General features: G+C 38.9%; 1 protein-coding gene across 3 annotated transcripts in view; it reads left to right on the top strand.

Annotated features, from left to right (window-relative positions):
* The window catches only part of GALNT11 (polypeptide N-acetylgalactosaminyltransferase 11), a 70669-nt gene extending 61146 nt beyond the window's left edge, over positions 1-9523 (top strand). For all 3 annotated transcript variants that reach the window (XM_080664035.1, XM_080664037.1, XM_080664036.1), the window contains 6 exons: positions 2477-2594; positions 4020-4172; positions 5272-5490; positions 6760-6864; positions 8364-8501; positions 8920-9523. In XM_080664035.1, coding sequence (XP_080520161.1) covers positions 2477-2594; positions 4020-4172; positions 5272-5490; positions 6760-6864; positions 8364-8501; positions 8920-9051 — 865 coding nt within the window. In that variant the 3' untranslated portion in view covers positions 9052-9523. The remainder of the gene's footprint in view (positions 1-2476; positions 2595-4019; positions 4173-5271; positions 5491-6759; positions 6865-8363; positions 8502-8919) is intronic.
* The last annotated feature ends 6190 nt before the right edge of the window (positions 9524-15713 follow it).

Below are 15713 nucleotides of genomic sequence, written 5' to 3'. Positions count from 1 at the left end.
GCCAGCTGGTTTGCCCTGAAGGGTGTCCCGGATCAGGGTGGGGGTTCCCTTGGGGCGTGTGGCAGCCTGGGTGAGGCACCTGTGGTGGTTTGCAGGCCTGCCACGCCCCTTGGCGATCCAAGCGGAGGCCTTGGTATCTGGGGTTTATTTTTCTTTACAATTGAAACTTTGTAGCCTGGAGTGGAGCCAAGCCTTCTGCTTGCTCAGTGGCGGCAGCCATTTCTATTGGGGTTTATGTATCTTCTATAATTGAAACTTTGTAGCCTTAAGCGGAGGCCTGGGCCAGCCAGGGCTGCAGAAGCTTGGCTTCCTCCATCGCCGGGGGCAACCCTAGCCTCCTGCTCTTTCCATCTCGGTGGCTGCCGCCATTTCTGTTTGGGTTTATGTATCTTCTATCACTGAAACTTTGTAGCCTTGAGTGGAGGCCTAGGCCGGCAAGGGCAGGCAGAAAGCTTGGCTTCCTCCATTGCCGGGGAAACCCATGCCTCCCTCCTGCTCTCTGTGGCGGCAGCCATCTTGGTTGGGTTTATTTGCATATTCGCTCCTGATTGGCTGGTGGGCGTGGCAGAGTGATAGTTAATTTGCATATTACTCTTTTATTAGATAGGATTTTCCCTCCTCAAGTTACATTGTTGAAATGTATATGTGTGTGTGTAAATATATATTTTACCCTATAAGACATGATTGGTTTACGTTTGCCCACATATTTCTCATGTTACTCTTTATTCTTTCTGCATCTGCAGATTTTTATTTAGGAATCTTTTCATTCTGACTAAAATAACAAGTATTTCTTTTGGTTGGACCTTCTGGTGATTACTCCTTTTTCAGAAAAGGTCTTTGTTTCACCATTATTTTGGTTTTTTTATTTTTTTTAAATAAATCTTTATTGTTCAGATTATTACAGGTGTTCCTCTTTTTTTTCCCCCATAGCTCCCCTCCACCTGATTCCCCACCCCACCCCATGCCCTTACCCCCCGCCACTGTCTTCATCCATAGGTGTAAGATTTTTGTCCAATCTCTTCCCACGCCGCTCACACCCCCTTCCCCCTGAGAATTGTCAGTCCACTCCCTTTCTATGTCCCTGATTCTATTATATTCACCAGTCCATTCTGTTCATCAGATTTTTTTTTAGTCACTTGATTTTTAGATTCACTTGTTGGTAGGTATGTATTTGCTGTCATTTTGTTGTTCATAATTTTTATCTTTACCTTTTTCTTCTTCCTCTTCTTAAAGAATACCCTTCAGCATTTCATATAATACTGGTTTGGTGGTGATGAACTCCTTTAGCTTTTTCTTGTCTGTGAAGCTCTTTATCTGATACTCTGGTTTCTCTTCAGATCGTATAAATCTTTCGCCTTTCACCATTATTTTGAAGAATAATTTTGCTTGATATCCAGTTCTAGGTTGGCAGATACATTCTTTCAGGATTTTGAATGTTTCATTCTAAAACCTTCTGGCTTCCACTGTTTCTGGTGAGACATCAGGAACAGTCTTATTTTTCTTTCCTTGGAAGTTAATCTCTTTTATTGGCTGCTTAAGTTTTCTTTCTGTCTTTGTCAGAGTGTTTTTCAGATAGGCACAACTTTGGTTTCTTTTTATATAATATCTAATTATCTGCTAAACTCTCATCTTTTATGCTTGAACATATTGAAGTTATTTTTAAATATCTGCCTGATTATTATTTGACACCCTTGCATATCCGTTTTATTGTAGATTGTTTTTTGTTTTTCTTCCTTAGCTTCCTGATTGCTTGGTTATTTGTTTGCTTATTTATTTTGGCCCCAAACACTGTATATGGAAAATTATAGAAAAGCATTCATACTTGGGGTGATGTTTTCTTCTTGCATAGAGAATTTTGCTTTACTTGGGGCTGGCAGCTTGGGACATTAGAATCCATGATCACCTAGTCCAGTTTCAGGAAGAGAGGCCTGGAAGCTGGGCTTGGCTCTTGGGGAGGGCCAGTCTGCTTCACTCTCACTAACACAGGTTTCTCAGGATTGACAGGATTGACCTTTGGGGCCTGATAAATTCTTCGGCACCCATCAGATGCCAGTAGCACTCTTACCCAGATATGACAGCTGAAAGGTCTCCAGAAGTTAAATGTTTGCTCGGGGACAGAATAACTATTTAAGAGCCACTGGTCTAACACATGTTTGAGTCCAATTAAAAGTGGTGGGTTTGTCTGTTCTCATCTTGACAAGCCCTGGTGTCCAGTGTTTATTCCAGTGGCTCTGAGATTGCCAAAGGAATTAAATAATTCATAATTCAGGTGGATTTCTGTCAACAATGGTTATAATAAGAAACAGTCCTTTTGGTACTTAGGAAAACAGTCTTCACTTACCAGTTGTCTAGTAGATCACTAGTGATCTGTGGCCCAGCTCCTCCCTTGATTTTAGATAAACTATGTTTTGTAATAGTTGAAAGAGTAGCTAATTGACTTTATGGAATTGATACATTAATTATTTTCCTTTTCTAGGTCACCTACAATGGCTGGAGGACTGTTTGCCATGAATAGAAGCTACTTCAGTGAACTTGGGCAATATGACAGTGGCATGGATATCTGGGGAGGAGAAAACTTGGAAATATCATTTCGGGTAATTTTATTTTTTTGCATGCTTCGTTGCTTGTATGTAATGAAATATAATTTTCATCCATGATTCCGTATTATCTGTAAATTCTCTTTATCTTTATTAAGAAATTATCCTTAATGATTCCTACTTTGCCATCATCTGAGATATGGGTAATAGCCATTCAGAATGTCAAAAGCATATAAAAAGCCTTATATTTATAAGAATTCAAAAAGGAATGGTTGGGTATCAATTCAGAGGACTTAATGAGCATTTAATACAGTTTTGTTCTTGCTGTATATAGTTGGGATCAGATTTTTCCGATTGCCCAAGACCATCTGGTTCACAGTGTTTCCCTAGAGAAATTAGTAATAGCTCCCCATTTCACTTTTAGAAGTAGCCCAGTTTATATGACAAATTATTCATCAGCTCATGTATAGCTTACTGAATTCCTTTCATATACAAGTACCTCCAACCTGAGGAAGAAGAGAGGGGGAGGGAAAGAACTCAGAAGTCCCCGTATCCTACCTCCCATCTCCTGGTCCAGAGAGCAAATCAACATTCAGACAATAGCACAAAGCCTTGTGCATGTGTCATTTTGTATTTCTGCAAATGTATTGACCACAGTATTTTTACAAGGTAGCTTTTCTTACATAACCTTTCGAATTTTAAAGTTGAAAGGAATAATAGATATTAGTTCAGTCTTATTTTTTAAATAAGGTAATTGAGTCCCACAAAAATTAAATTAACTGTATAAAGTAACTTATAGTCTAAAATAAAATTTAAACCAGAACCAAGATCTTTTATATCTTAAGTAGAGTTATTCTGTATATTTTATACAACTTTTTTCTTTAAAAAATTATATATAGCCCTAACCAGTTTGGCTCAGTGGATAGAGCGTCAGTCTGCGGACTGAAGGGTCCCAGGTTTGATTCCGGTCAAGGGCATGTACCTTGGTTGTGGGCACATCCCCAGTAGGAGGTGTGCAGGAGGCAGCTGATCAATGTTTCTCCCTCATCGATGTTTCTAACTCTCTATCCCTCTCCCTTCCTCTCTGTAAAAAATCAATAAAATATATTTAAAAAAATAAAAAAATTATATACACATTTTATAAGAAATATCTAATTATCTACATGAGCAGAGTCAAAGGAAATTACAGGACCTGTTAAGCATTCCTTGTCCCTAAGTCCTGAAGATCAAGTTTCTTGATCTAGTAAAACAACAATGTATATAGTAAAAGAATATTACATTGTTTAAGAGTTTACTTTTTTTAAAAATTGTACAGATGATTATAAAAAATATAGCCTTCTGTTTGAATAGTTACATCTATTAAGATAAAGCATCTTGCAAAGTCCTACATACAGCTGTTTAATAAAAATTAGTTTCACAAGTCATACACTGACCTCATAGCACTGTGAGGCAACTATTGATATATGCTTTGCTTCTGACCAGATTTGGATGTGTGGGGGTAAGCTCTTCATCATCCCTTGCTCCAGAGTCGGACACATTTTCCGGAAAAGGCGACCCTATGGTTCCCCTGAAGGGCAGGACACCATGACACACAACTCCTTAAGACTGGCACACGTTTGGTTGGATGAATATAAGGTGAGCTTAAATTTCCCATTGAGAAGGAAGAATTAGCCGAAACTGGTTTGGCTCAGTGGATAGAGTGTCGGCCTGTGGACTGAAGGGACCCAGGTTCGATTCCGGTCAGGGGCATGTACCTTGGTTGTGGGCACATCCCCAGTGTGGGGGGAGGGTATGTGCTGAAGGCAGCCGGACAATGATTCTCTCCCTTCCTCTCTGAAGTCAATAAAAAAAATAAATAAAAGCTATTAATGTTTAATGTCACCATAATTACCTGAAATAGTTTTATTAAAATACTTTAATTAACTTGTATTTTTAAAAATATATTTAACCTAACAACTTACAGGCTGAATGCAGACATATGAGAATCCAGCTCAGTTCTTTTTAAGCATTGAATAGATTTGCAGGAATACAAAGCAGTGTCACTGTTCTCACTCCATGTTTTGTTCCAAGCATGTTATGTTAATAGGCAATGAGTTTTGTTTTTTTTTTTAATATATTTTATTGGTTTTTTACAGAGAGAAAGGGAGAGGGATAGAGAGTTAGAAACATCGATGAGAGAGAAACATTGATCAGCTGCCTCCTGCACACCTCCTACTGGGGTTGTGCCCGCAACCAAGGTACATGCCCTTGACCAGAACCGAACCTGGGATCTTTCAGTCCACAGGCCAACGCTTTATCCACTGAGCCAAACCGGCTTGGGCACAATGAGTTTTATTTTTTAATGACATAAATGTTTTTAAACTTGTGAATTTTAACTTCTAGTATAGTAAATATCAATAGATATAACTCACAGAAACAGAACCTTCTTGGAGTCTTCAATCATTTTGAAGAATATAGAGTCCTGACAAACAGTTTAAAACTGCTAATCTCATATATAGCCCGTTTCATCAATTCCAAGATGCATTAGAAGTAATTTAAGATGCCTTATAATCGTTGCCAATTATGGAACTAATTGTGTAAAAACCTTCTGACATTTTCTGTTATCAAGAAAACACTGGCATGAAAAATATTTTTGCTCATCCATTTTTTCAATTCTTTAAACCTCAGATATAGTTGATGATGTTCATTTTAACAAAAAATCCATTCCCTTTCTCAATTTTCTTTTTTAATTCAGGAGCAGTATTTTTCCTTAAGACCTGATCTGAGGACAAGAAGCTATGGAAATGTCAGTGAGCGAGTTGAATTGAGGAAGAAGTTGGGTTGTAAATCATTTAAATGGTATTTGGATAGCATTTACCCAGAGATGCAGATATCTGGGCCCAATGCCAAACCCCAGCAACCCATTTTTATCAACAGAGGGCCAAAACGCCCCAAAATCATTCAGCGTGGAAGGGTAAGGAAGTAATCTTATCAGAGTATTTCGTTAATGTTGTATAATATAATAAGTGACATTATAGACTTAACAGATGTTTAATGATAGGTTTTAGCTTGTTTTCCATTATGCCCTTTTTATGAAATTTCCTCTACTCAGGTGTAAGACCTTAGACATTTTAATATCTTCCCTATGTTGAGATCCTTTACTGCCATTGTTAAGAGCATGACTTCTGTAGGTAGATATAAATATGAGTATTTGGCAGAAACCTAATAATTAGGAAAACAAAAGGAGAAATTGCGGCAGCTATATATTGTTTGACCTCAGCTCTGGGAATTGACTGCAGACAGAAGTAAAAGGTGGGTTGGTACAAGCTGAAATTTCATATCCGATGATCTGAACTGAGCAGAAAACCCATTGACCAACCACATTTGTTTAGATGTTCCCTTTTGTTTCTTATGGAATTTCTTCACAATTAAATGTTAAGGATCTAGCCAGAAATTTTTACCGATTTCCTGAATCGTTTCTTAGAATTTCCTTTTTGCGAGTTGTGTGATGCTATAATCATTGCCCAGTTTTCTTCTGTTACAAAGAAGGCGCTCCCCTCCAGGTTCTTTAACAGTGCCAACGACTAAGGGGCCAGAATTCAGCCTAGAGGCCAGAATTCAGCCTAGAGCTTTCCCCCTTGTTCTAAGATTTTAAAAAACCATCAAGATGTTATTAGGTGTTTTCTGCTAAAGTAAAATTAGGTACCAGTGTATGTCCATGTAATTCATCCCTTACATTATTCTTGCCTTGTACATATCCCACTTAGTGCTTACAGCCGTCCTTGTACTGAGATGATGTGCTTTGGCTTCTCTTATGCATCTCACTCTTAGAATTCCTGTGGCATTTATAAACTGTATTTATCTCCAGTTCAGCATGTATATTACATTAATTATGTAGTTCTGCTTGGCTTTATACCTTTGTTCTCATTTCCCCAATATCTTTTTTAGTGCTAAAATGATAGTTTGATTTTCTTCCTTCCCTATAGGAGACTAGTAAACCTGTAACTTTAGGTAGAAATTCCATGTGACATTGCTTGCATTATGTTGTTAAAATTGCCTATAACCTTGAAGTCTGTTGTAATGCTCCTATGTGCTGAAGCTAGAATTTAGGAATATAAAATGCTTTTATGACATTGGAATTCATACCTCTGGAATAATATTTTCATATTTCATCTCACTCCTCCTTTTCTAGCACTGGTCTTTCTTCGATGCTGGGTTTCACGAGCATTCTTTTCTTTTATAGCTTTATCACCTCCAGACCGGCAAGTGTCTGGTGGCCCAGAGCCGCCCAAGTCAGAAGGGAGGCCTAGTAGTGCTTAAGGCATGTGACTACAGTGACCCAAATCAGGTGAGCGATGCCTTTGTATTTAAAGCCAGTCCCTGAAGGGTGTCCTTCAGTGAAGGGAGGGCAGACTTTGGATCTTAATCTGATCATAGTAGCATTATGTTTGTTTGAGACGCACAGGTTGAGAACTGCTAGCAGGGTCACCTAAGACCATTGGAAAACACATATATTTACATTATGATTCATAACAGTAGCAAAATTACAGTTATGAAGTAGCAACGAAAATAATTTTATGGTTGGGGGTCACCACAACATGAACTGTATTAAAGGGTCGCGGCATTAGAAAGGTTGAGAACCACTGGTTTAAAGCATTATTTGACAGTTCCAATTATATAGAATGAATTGAGAGTTATGTGAATTTGTGAGAAAATGGCAAAGCAAGAGCACCTCCCCCCCGTCCTCCCACAAACACACCTCCCCTTTGGCAGCCATCGCTTGTTCTCTGTATCTAAGGATCTGTTGTTTTTTGTTTAGTCCATATTTAAATCATGAGTTTTTTGTGTTCTCTGTCTGACTTACTTCACTTAGCATAATACCGTACATCCCTGTAATTGCAAATGGCAAGATTCATTCTTTTTTATTGCTGAATTGTATATATGTACCACATCTTCTTTATCCATTCATCTATTGATGGACATATAGGTTGCCTCCATATCTTGGCTACTATAAGGGGTGCAGATATCTTTTCAAGTTAGAGTTTTTGTTTTCTTTGGATAAATACCCAAAAAGCGGGATTGCTGGGTCATATTGTAGTTTTATTTTAATTTCTTGAGAAACCTCCATACTGTCTTCATAGAGGCTGCATCAATTTACATTCCCACCAACAGTGCACAAGGGCTCCCTTTCTCCACATCTTCGCCAACACTTGTTTGTTGTCCATCTGTATGTCCTCTTGTCCATTTTTAAATTGGATTGTTTTGTTTTCTTGGTGTTGAGTTCTTTATATTTTTTGGATACTAACCCTGTTCTAATGACATCTGATGTGTCATTTGCATATATTTTCTCCCATTCAGTAAGTTGCTTCTTGAACATTAGCAAATCAAGTCCAACAATATGCAAAGAGTGATATGTGGTGAAAAGAGAGTTTGATGCCAGGGATGCAAATTTGCTTTAACATTAATGGTGTTTTCCTTTGCTGTGCATAAACTATTGGTTTGGTATAGTTCCATTTGTTTATTTTTTCTTCTGTTTCCCTAGCTTAAGGAAACATAATCCATGTCTTATAGTTTTCAGAGTGTATGCCTTTTATTTCTTTGGTTAAATTTATTCCTAGGTACTTTATTCCTTTGATGCATTGTTTTCTTAATTTCGTTATGAGCATTCATTATTGCTATGTAAAAGCACAATAGTTTTTGGTGGAGTTTTAGGGCTTTCTGAATGTAATGGCATGTCATCTATAAATTCTGATAGTTTTCTTCCTTTCCAATTTGGATGCTTTTTTTTTTCTTTGACTGTTGTGGGTAGTAGGCCTTGGGGTTTTGATCTTTTCTCTTCTTCCTTAGATCTGGATTTATAATGAAGAGCATGAATTGGTTTTAAGTAATCTCCTTTGCCTGGATATGTCAGAAACTCGATCATCTGACCCACCCCGACTCATGAAGTGCCATGGGTCGGGAGGATCCCAGCAGTGGACCTTTGGGGTGAGACACTTGCTCAGTGAGGATGGGAGGAGGCTCATAGTCTACCTTGTAGGATGTTCTGAGCTTGTAGCATCCTGTACATACTCTTAACACATTGCAGACCAGTAGTTTTATTGCTAGCTTTACCCAGTGGCCAGATAGGTTTCTATTGAACAAGTACAAAAAATGTTTTACATAAATGTTAAAGGCACGCATTAAGATTAAATACCCATTGCATTTTGAAGTTATTTATTACATGTTCTTACAATCTAATATCTTTTTAAAGTGTGATACTTTGTAAAACACTGTGTAATATGAAGTGAGAATTCTCGTGATCCGTCCACAATGTGTTAAGTACTCCACATCTCTCTGGATTACTGTATCTTCTTTACCTTATTTGGATAGTAGGTGTTGTAAGTTACCTCTTTTCATTTTTCAGAAGAATAATCGGCTGTACCAGGTGTCAGTTGGACAGTGCCTGAAAGCGGTTGATCAACTGAGTCACAAAGGCTATGTTGCTATGGCAATCTGTGATGGCTCCTCCTCTCAGCAGTGGCATTTGGAAGGTTAAGGTGGATGCGATGGCTGGAATGGATGCTTGTTCTGGGAAGATTAGCAGAGGTGAAACAGCAGACATACTCTACTGTCTATATTGGAGCACCCAGTGACCATCGGGCGGTGAAGAAGTATGTGATATTGAGGTCATTTCTAGGCCACTATTAAGGAATTTCTTAATGGTAGGAAATCAGAATACAGTTTTAATATAAAGAGTAAGGTTTATACAGAGGATTATATCCAGGAAATTGCTATGTCTATTCAAATTAGTTTATGCTTCTTTTTAATCCCCTTTAATAATGGAATAGAATGTGTCATGGTTTCCTTTCTTAGAAGAATTCGTAGCAGACTAGTTAACTTTAAATAAACTGACAGAATCCACACATTGTTTATAAGATCATATTTAAGAGGTGGTTAACTACTATAAATTATTTTGGTGAATTATGGTACTATAGACATTTAAAATAAAGAATCCTTTTAATTATTTACCTTTTTGTAGTGGAGCCTCAGGTCTGAGCTGTCCTATGTCTGTGATGCATGGTAAGAAATAAACTTGGTTTCAGCTGTGACCAGTGTGCAGCTCTAACTGCAGGGAACTTTCCGTTTCTAGGCTTGAACAAGGAGTTTGAAACGGAAGGTATGTGAATTTGAATACTAAGTTGCCTGTGAAACATACAGGTAGAGTTGTTGAACATAGAGGTCAAGATTTTATGTCAATTAGATATAAATTTAGGAATCCTGTGTATGTATTACATGCCCAAATATAAAGAGTTTTTAAAATCTTGAATCACAAAGCAGTTTAAGCATCATATTAGAAACATGTAGGAGAATAATATATCTGCATCCCAAACTTTTTATCAGTCCTTCAACTTTGAAGACCACATGGGTACATAATCAAAAACAAAAAGCAGCAAGCTGGCAGATTTAAGCCAAATAAAATCAATAAATGCCCTAGTAGAAGGCAGAGATTGTTAGATCGGATAAAAAGATGGGAAAGTACATGCATGTTGAGCAGTAACTGCAAGACATCCGGAGTAGCTGTATTTATATTAGGCAAAGGAGGTTTCAGAGCAAAGTATATTGCTAGGGATAGAGACGGTTGTAAGGGGTCAGTTCATTAAGAGGAAATAATCCCAAACAATAGAATTTCAAAATACAAGCCACCAAACCTGTTCAAACTTCCAGGAGAGACATTGTCTACAGGTATGAGATTTCCACATGGCTCTCAATAGCGATAAAACAAGTAGAAAAATACTGTGAACCAACTTGACATAAGTAACAGGGAACACTCCATCCACCCAGGAACAGTAATGTTTTCCAAGTACGCCTGAAACATCTACCAAGACAGTATTTCCCGGGATATCAGATTCAGCTCACGAAACATATTAGAAACCAGATAAAAATAATAAAGATTCCTGGGAAGTCTACCAGTCACACCTCCTCAGTGCCCTGTGGGCCAAAGAAGCAATCAGAAGGCTATTTTTGCCTGGCTGGTGTGGCTCAGTGGTTGAGTGTCAACCTATGAACCAAGAGGTCACCCATTTGATTCCCAGTCATGGCACATGCTCAGTCCCCAGTGAGGGGCATGCAGGAGGCAGCTGATTGATGTTTCTCCCTCTCTCTCTAAAGCTAATAAAAAATATATATGCAAAAGGCTATTTTCAACTGACGGAAAATGAAAGCGTAGCAAAGACTAGGTGCAGCTAACTCGGTCCTTGGAAATTCATAGCACTAACCCCTGAGATTAGACAAGGGTTAAAGGTTTAAAAATCAGTGAGTTACGCTTTCATCTTAAGAAAATAGAAAAAGAGCAAGTTAGAGCAAAGAAGCAGAAGAAATTCTTTTTTCCTTATGGGGCAAGACTTGCTTCAGTGGGGCTTTGGTGTTCAGAAGAAATATTGAGTATCAGAACAGAAACAAATTAAAATAGAGAAAATTAATGAAACCAAAAACTGGGTTAAGAATCTTAAAAGTGGAAACCTCTAGTCAAAAGAAAAAGGACACAAATTATTAACATCGGTAAAGAGAATGGCAGCCTTCCTAGAGAGTCTCCAGATGTTAAAAAGGATGAGCAGGCATCTCCCTCCCTGCTGGTGGGGAGCAGCATGGCGCTGCCACTTTGGAGTACACTTTGGTGGTTTCTTACAAAACTAAGCCCTAGTCTTTGGTTCAACCATCAAGCTTCTTGGTAATTACCCAAAGGATTAAAAGCTTACGCTCCCTCAGAGACCTCATTTATTCATAACTGCCCAGAATTGGAAGCAGCCTAGAAGTCCTTCAGTAAGTGAATGGGTGAACTGTGGTATATCCAGACAATGGTATTATTTAGTGTTCAAATAATTGAGATATCAGGCCACAAAAAGACATGGAGAAACCTTGAATACATACTCAGTGGAAGAAACCAATCTAAAAATCTACTTACTGTGTGAGTCCAGCTGTATGCCATTCTGGAAAAGGCAAAACCATGGAGATGGGTGGTTGCCAGAGTTAAAGGAGGGAGAGATGAACAGTCAGAGCACAGGATTATTAGGGCAGTGAAACTATTGTGTATGCTATACGTTAGTCAAAATGCATAGAGATACAAACCCAAAAGCAGAGCCTAGTGTAACTGTGGACTTTGGATGATAATGATGTGTCAATAAAAGTTCATCATTGGTAGCAAGGTACTACAGATGCAGGGTATTGGTGGTGGGGAGGGGCTTTTGCTATGAACTAAAACTGCTTTAAAAAAGGATAAGGGATTATTATGACCAACTTTATGCCAATAAATTAAATGAAATGGACAAATACCTTGAAATAAATTACCCAATTTCTCTCAAGAAATAGATGACCTAAATAGCCGAAAGCTATGAAACAAATGGAATTTGTAGTTTAAAAACCTTCCCATGTAGTCAAAACGGGACACCAGGGGGAGAAAAATGGCGGCGGAATAGACAGACGTGTTCCGAGCCTTGTCCCGGAGCAGAAAGAAAGAACAGCTGAGGGTCACACTAGGAGTGTTTGTTGGCAAGTTGGGGGACAGCTGAACTCCAGAAGAAGGTGGGAGAATGCTAGACGGGGTTCCCCTGACCTGGCAGCACCCACTGCGGCTGGGTCCCCTCCCGGAGCTGCGGGCTTGGACGCGGAGTCGCCGCCATCTGGAACCGGAAAGTGGAGCTTATCGGAAGCCTGAGAATCCACAACTGCGGCACCCACGGAACAGCTGCGAGCCCCAGAACAACGCTCCCCAATTGGCGCAAACACACGGGTTCAGAGGAGCTCTACACTCCACCACGGAAAGGTCAGATTTCGCCTAGGAGAAGGTGAGGTCTCTGGTCCCAGCGCGAGAGAGGAACACGCTTTTTGCAGGAGCTGGAGGACCAGGGAAGTCTGTGCCTAGAAAAATCGGTGGCTGCTGGGGCTGGCGTGATCTGTGAATGTGGAAGGGGGTCCTCAGAGCTGCTAACAGAAGGGCTCTCTAAAAAGCAACCCATTTTGATCTGAAGTGCAGGGACACCCTAAGAATTTCAGGGGTGTGCTAGACTTACGCGCAGACACGGAGTGCGCACACTTGGGCTTTTTCCTCTTGAAATTCTTGCTTCTGATTACTAAGCCCAATACATAGGATCACCCAGTTGGGGACACCCTGGGAGACTGCAGGGGAAAGTTGTTTTTCTGGAACCTGGGGATCGGAGCGGGGAGTGACCATCGGAGAGCCAGCTCTGAGGCAGCCCACTCCCACAAACCGGTAGTGAGTGCCACAGGGAAAGAAGGCTCTAACACTCCCTAGAGAGGCCATAGATAAACCCGGAAGTCAATCCAGAAACACTGCCACCCAGGGGCTGAATCACAAATTGACTCTTGTGTAATCAAAAATAAAGGAATACGAATTAAGACACACAGCCTGCTTAAAATCAGGACTGGCTTACATCACTGAAGAGCAGTGGAACGCAGGGAACTGCAATACTGTCCGGACTGAGAAACAGGCGTGCCAAACAGAACAACAGAGGAAGTGAATGACCTTCACTACTCCACATTATATTTTTATTTTTTATTTTTTTATTTTCATTTTTTGCATCTTTTACTCAAGAAACTAATTTTTTTCCTCACTTGATTTTACCTTTTTAATTATTACATTTTTATTTTCAATCCGTATTATTACTACTGCTATTTTATCTTTTTTTTTTTTAAGTGTCATTTTATTTTCTCTTCATTTTGTTTTGGGATTAATGTTCTACATTCTATTTTTATCTTTCCTTTAGCATCATTTTACTCTATCTCAAATCTACCTTTATGCCATCACTCTCTTCCTCACTTTTCCCTTTTCAGTGTCCTGTTTATCTTACCCCTTTCCTGCTTTAGATTTTCCCTATTCTTTCTATTTACCCCCTTTTAAAATTTCACCCTACTTATATATCTAATCTCCAATCCCCTGCTCTAAGTCCATACACACCTCTCTCTTCGCTGTCTTAACTATCCAAAAAATTGTTTTTCTCTCTGTCCTTTTGTTGTTGTTCGTTTGAATGTAGATTATATCGAATTTTTATGCTTTTTTGTGAGATTGTTTTGCTTATTCTTCTTTTGTTTATTTTTTTGTTTGTTTAGTGCTTCTGTTTTCCCTTGCCTCACTCAATATTAGTTGGTGTTGTAGTTTGAATTAATCCCCAGATACTTGTTGCTGGCATTTGCTGGGATAAGTGATTGTTCTATTGTAGTTTTATCCCCAATACATATAGTCTGTTTCCCTTTCTCTCTTAGTCTCTTTCTTGTCTCTCTTACTTTTTTTTCTTCTTTTTTTCCCTTTTCCCAATTTCATTTTGACACCCCCTTTTTTTCTTCTTCTTCTTCTTTCTTTCTTTTTCTTCTTCTTCTTTCTCTACTATCCCCTAATTTGCCTTTCTCTGGTGGTCACCTTTATTGGAGGTTATTAATATCGTGAATACATTTCTGTTCAGTGCCTTGTGTGTTGTACCTGGTAGTGCTATATTTTGTGCCTTTAAATCGACGCAGGAGAGAGAGAACTACATAACCAGACACCCAGAGAAGAGAGACCATGGGGAGACAAAGACACAGCCCACATACGAAAGAAAAGCAGGCATCACCAGAAAAGGAAGTAAACGAAATGGAAGCAAGCAACCTTCCAGAAAAAGAATTCAGAGAAATGGTCATAAGGTGGCTGAAAAGAATGGAAGACAAATTCGACAATATGAGCAAGAACCAAGAGGAAATGAAGAACCAAGAAGAAATGAAAAATGACATCGCTGCTGTAAAGAACTCAATAGAAAGCATCAAGAGTAGACTAGAAGAAGCAGAGGACCGCATCAGTGAGCTAGAAGACAAGATGGGAAAAAAATACCCAAGTAGAGCAACTTCTAGAAAAAAAAATTAAAAGGCAGGAGGAGAGCCTAAGGGAACTTTGGGACAACACGAAACAAAACAACATACGCATAATAGGGGTTCCAGAAGGAAAGGAAGCTGAGCAAGGAATAGAAAACCTATTTGAAGAAATAATGACAGAAAATTTCCCTGATATAGAGAAGAAAAAACCCACACAAATCCAAGAAGCTCACAGAGTCCTAAGCAAAATGAACCCCAAAAGACCGACGCCAAGGCACATTATAATTAAATTGGCAAACACCAACGACAAATTAAGAATCTTAAAAGCGGCCAGAGAGAGACAGAAAGTTACATACAAAGGAACCCCCATCAGACTAGCAACTGATTTCTCAACAGAAACTCATCAGGCCAGAAGGGAATGGAATGAAATATACAAAGTCATGCAAAGGAAGGGTCTGAATCCAAGAATACTGTACCCAGCAAGGCTGTCAATCAAAATTGAAGGTGAAATCAGGAGCTTCACAGACAAAAAAGGACTAAGGGAATTTATTACCACCAAACCAGCAATGCAAGAAATGCTAAAGGGTCTGCTGTAAAAAAAAAAAAAAAAGAAATAGGAAGCGAAGAAGGAACACAGGTGTAAAGAATAGGAATGGCGACAAATAAGTACCTATCAATAATAACTTTAAACGGATTAAATGCCCCAATCAAAAGACATAGGGTAATGGATTGGATAAGAAAACATGACCCATATATCTGCTGTCTACAAGAAACCCACTTCAGAAAAAAAGACGCACACAGACTGAGGGTGAAGGGATGGAAAAAGGTTTTCCAGGCAAATGGAACTGAAAAAAAAGCTGGGGTAGCAATACTTATATCTGACAAATTAGATCTCAAACTGAAGGACATAACAAGAGATAAGGAAGGCCACTTCATAATACTAAAGGGAGCAATTCAACAAGTAGAAATAACTCTGGTAAACATATATGCACACAATACAGGAGCACCCAAATACATAAAAAAACTCCTGGAGGATATCAAGGGAGAGATTGACAGCAATACAATCATAGTAGGACACTTTAATACCCCACTATCACCATTGGACAAATCCTCTAAACAAAAAATCAGCAAAGAAACATCAATCCTAAATGACTCACTAGACCAGATGGAATTAATTGACATCTTCAGAACATTTCACCCCAAAGCCACAGAATATACATTCTTCTCAAGTGCACATGGGTCATTTTCAAAGATAGACCATATGTTGGGACATAGGCAAAGTCTCTTCAAATTCAAGAAGATAGAAATCATATCAAGCATCTTCTCAGACCACAGTGGTATAAAACTGGAAATCAACTACAA

The sequence above is a fragment of the Plecotus auritus genome, assembly GCF_963455305.1.
Source record: "Plecotus auritus genome assembly, chromosome: 4".
In the NCBI taxonomy this organism is placed as follows: domain Eukaryota; kingdom Metazoa; phylum Chordata; class Mammalia; order Chiroptera; family Vespertilionidae; genus Plecotus; species Plecotus auritus.
This window is presented reverse-complemented; position numbering and strand designations above follow the sequence as displayed.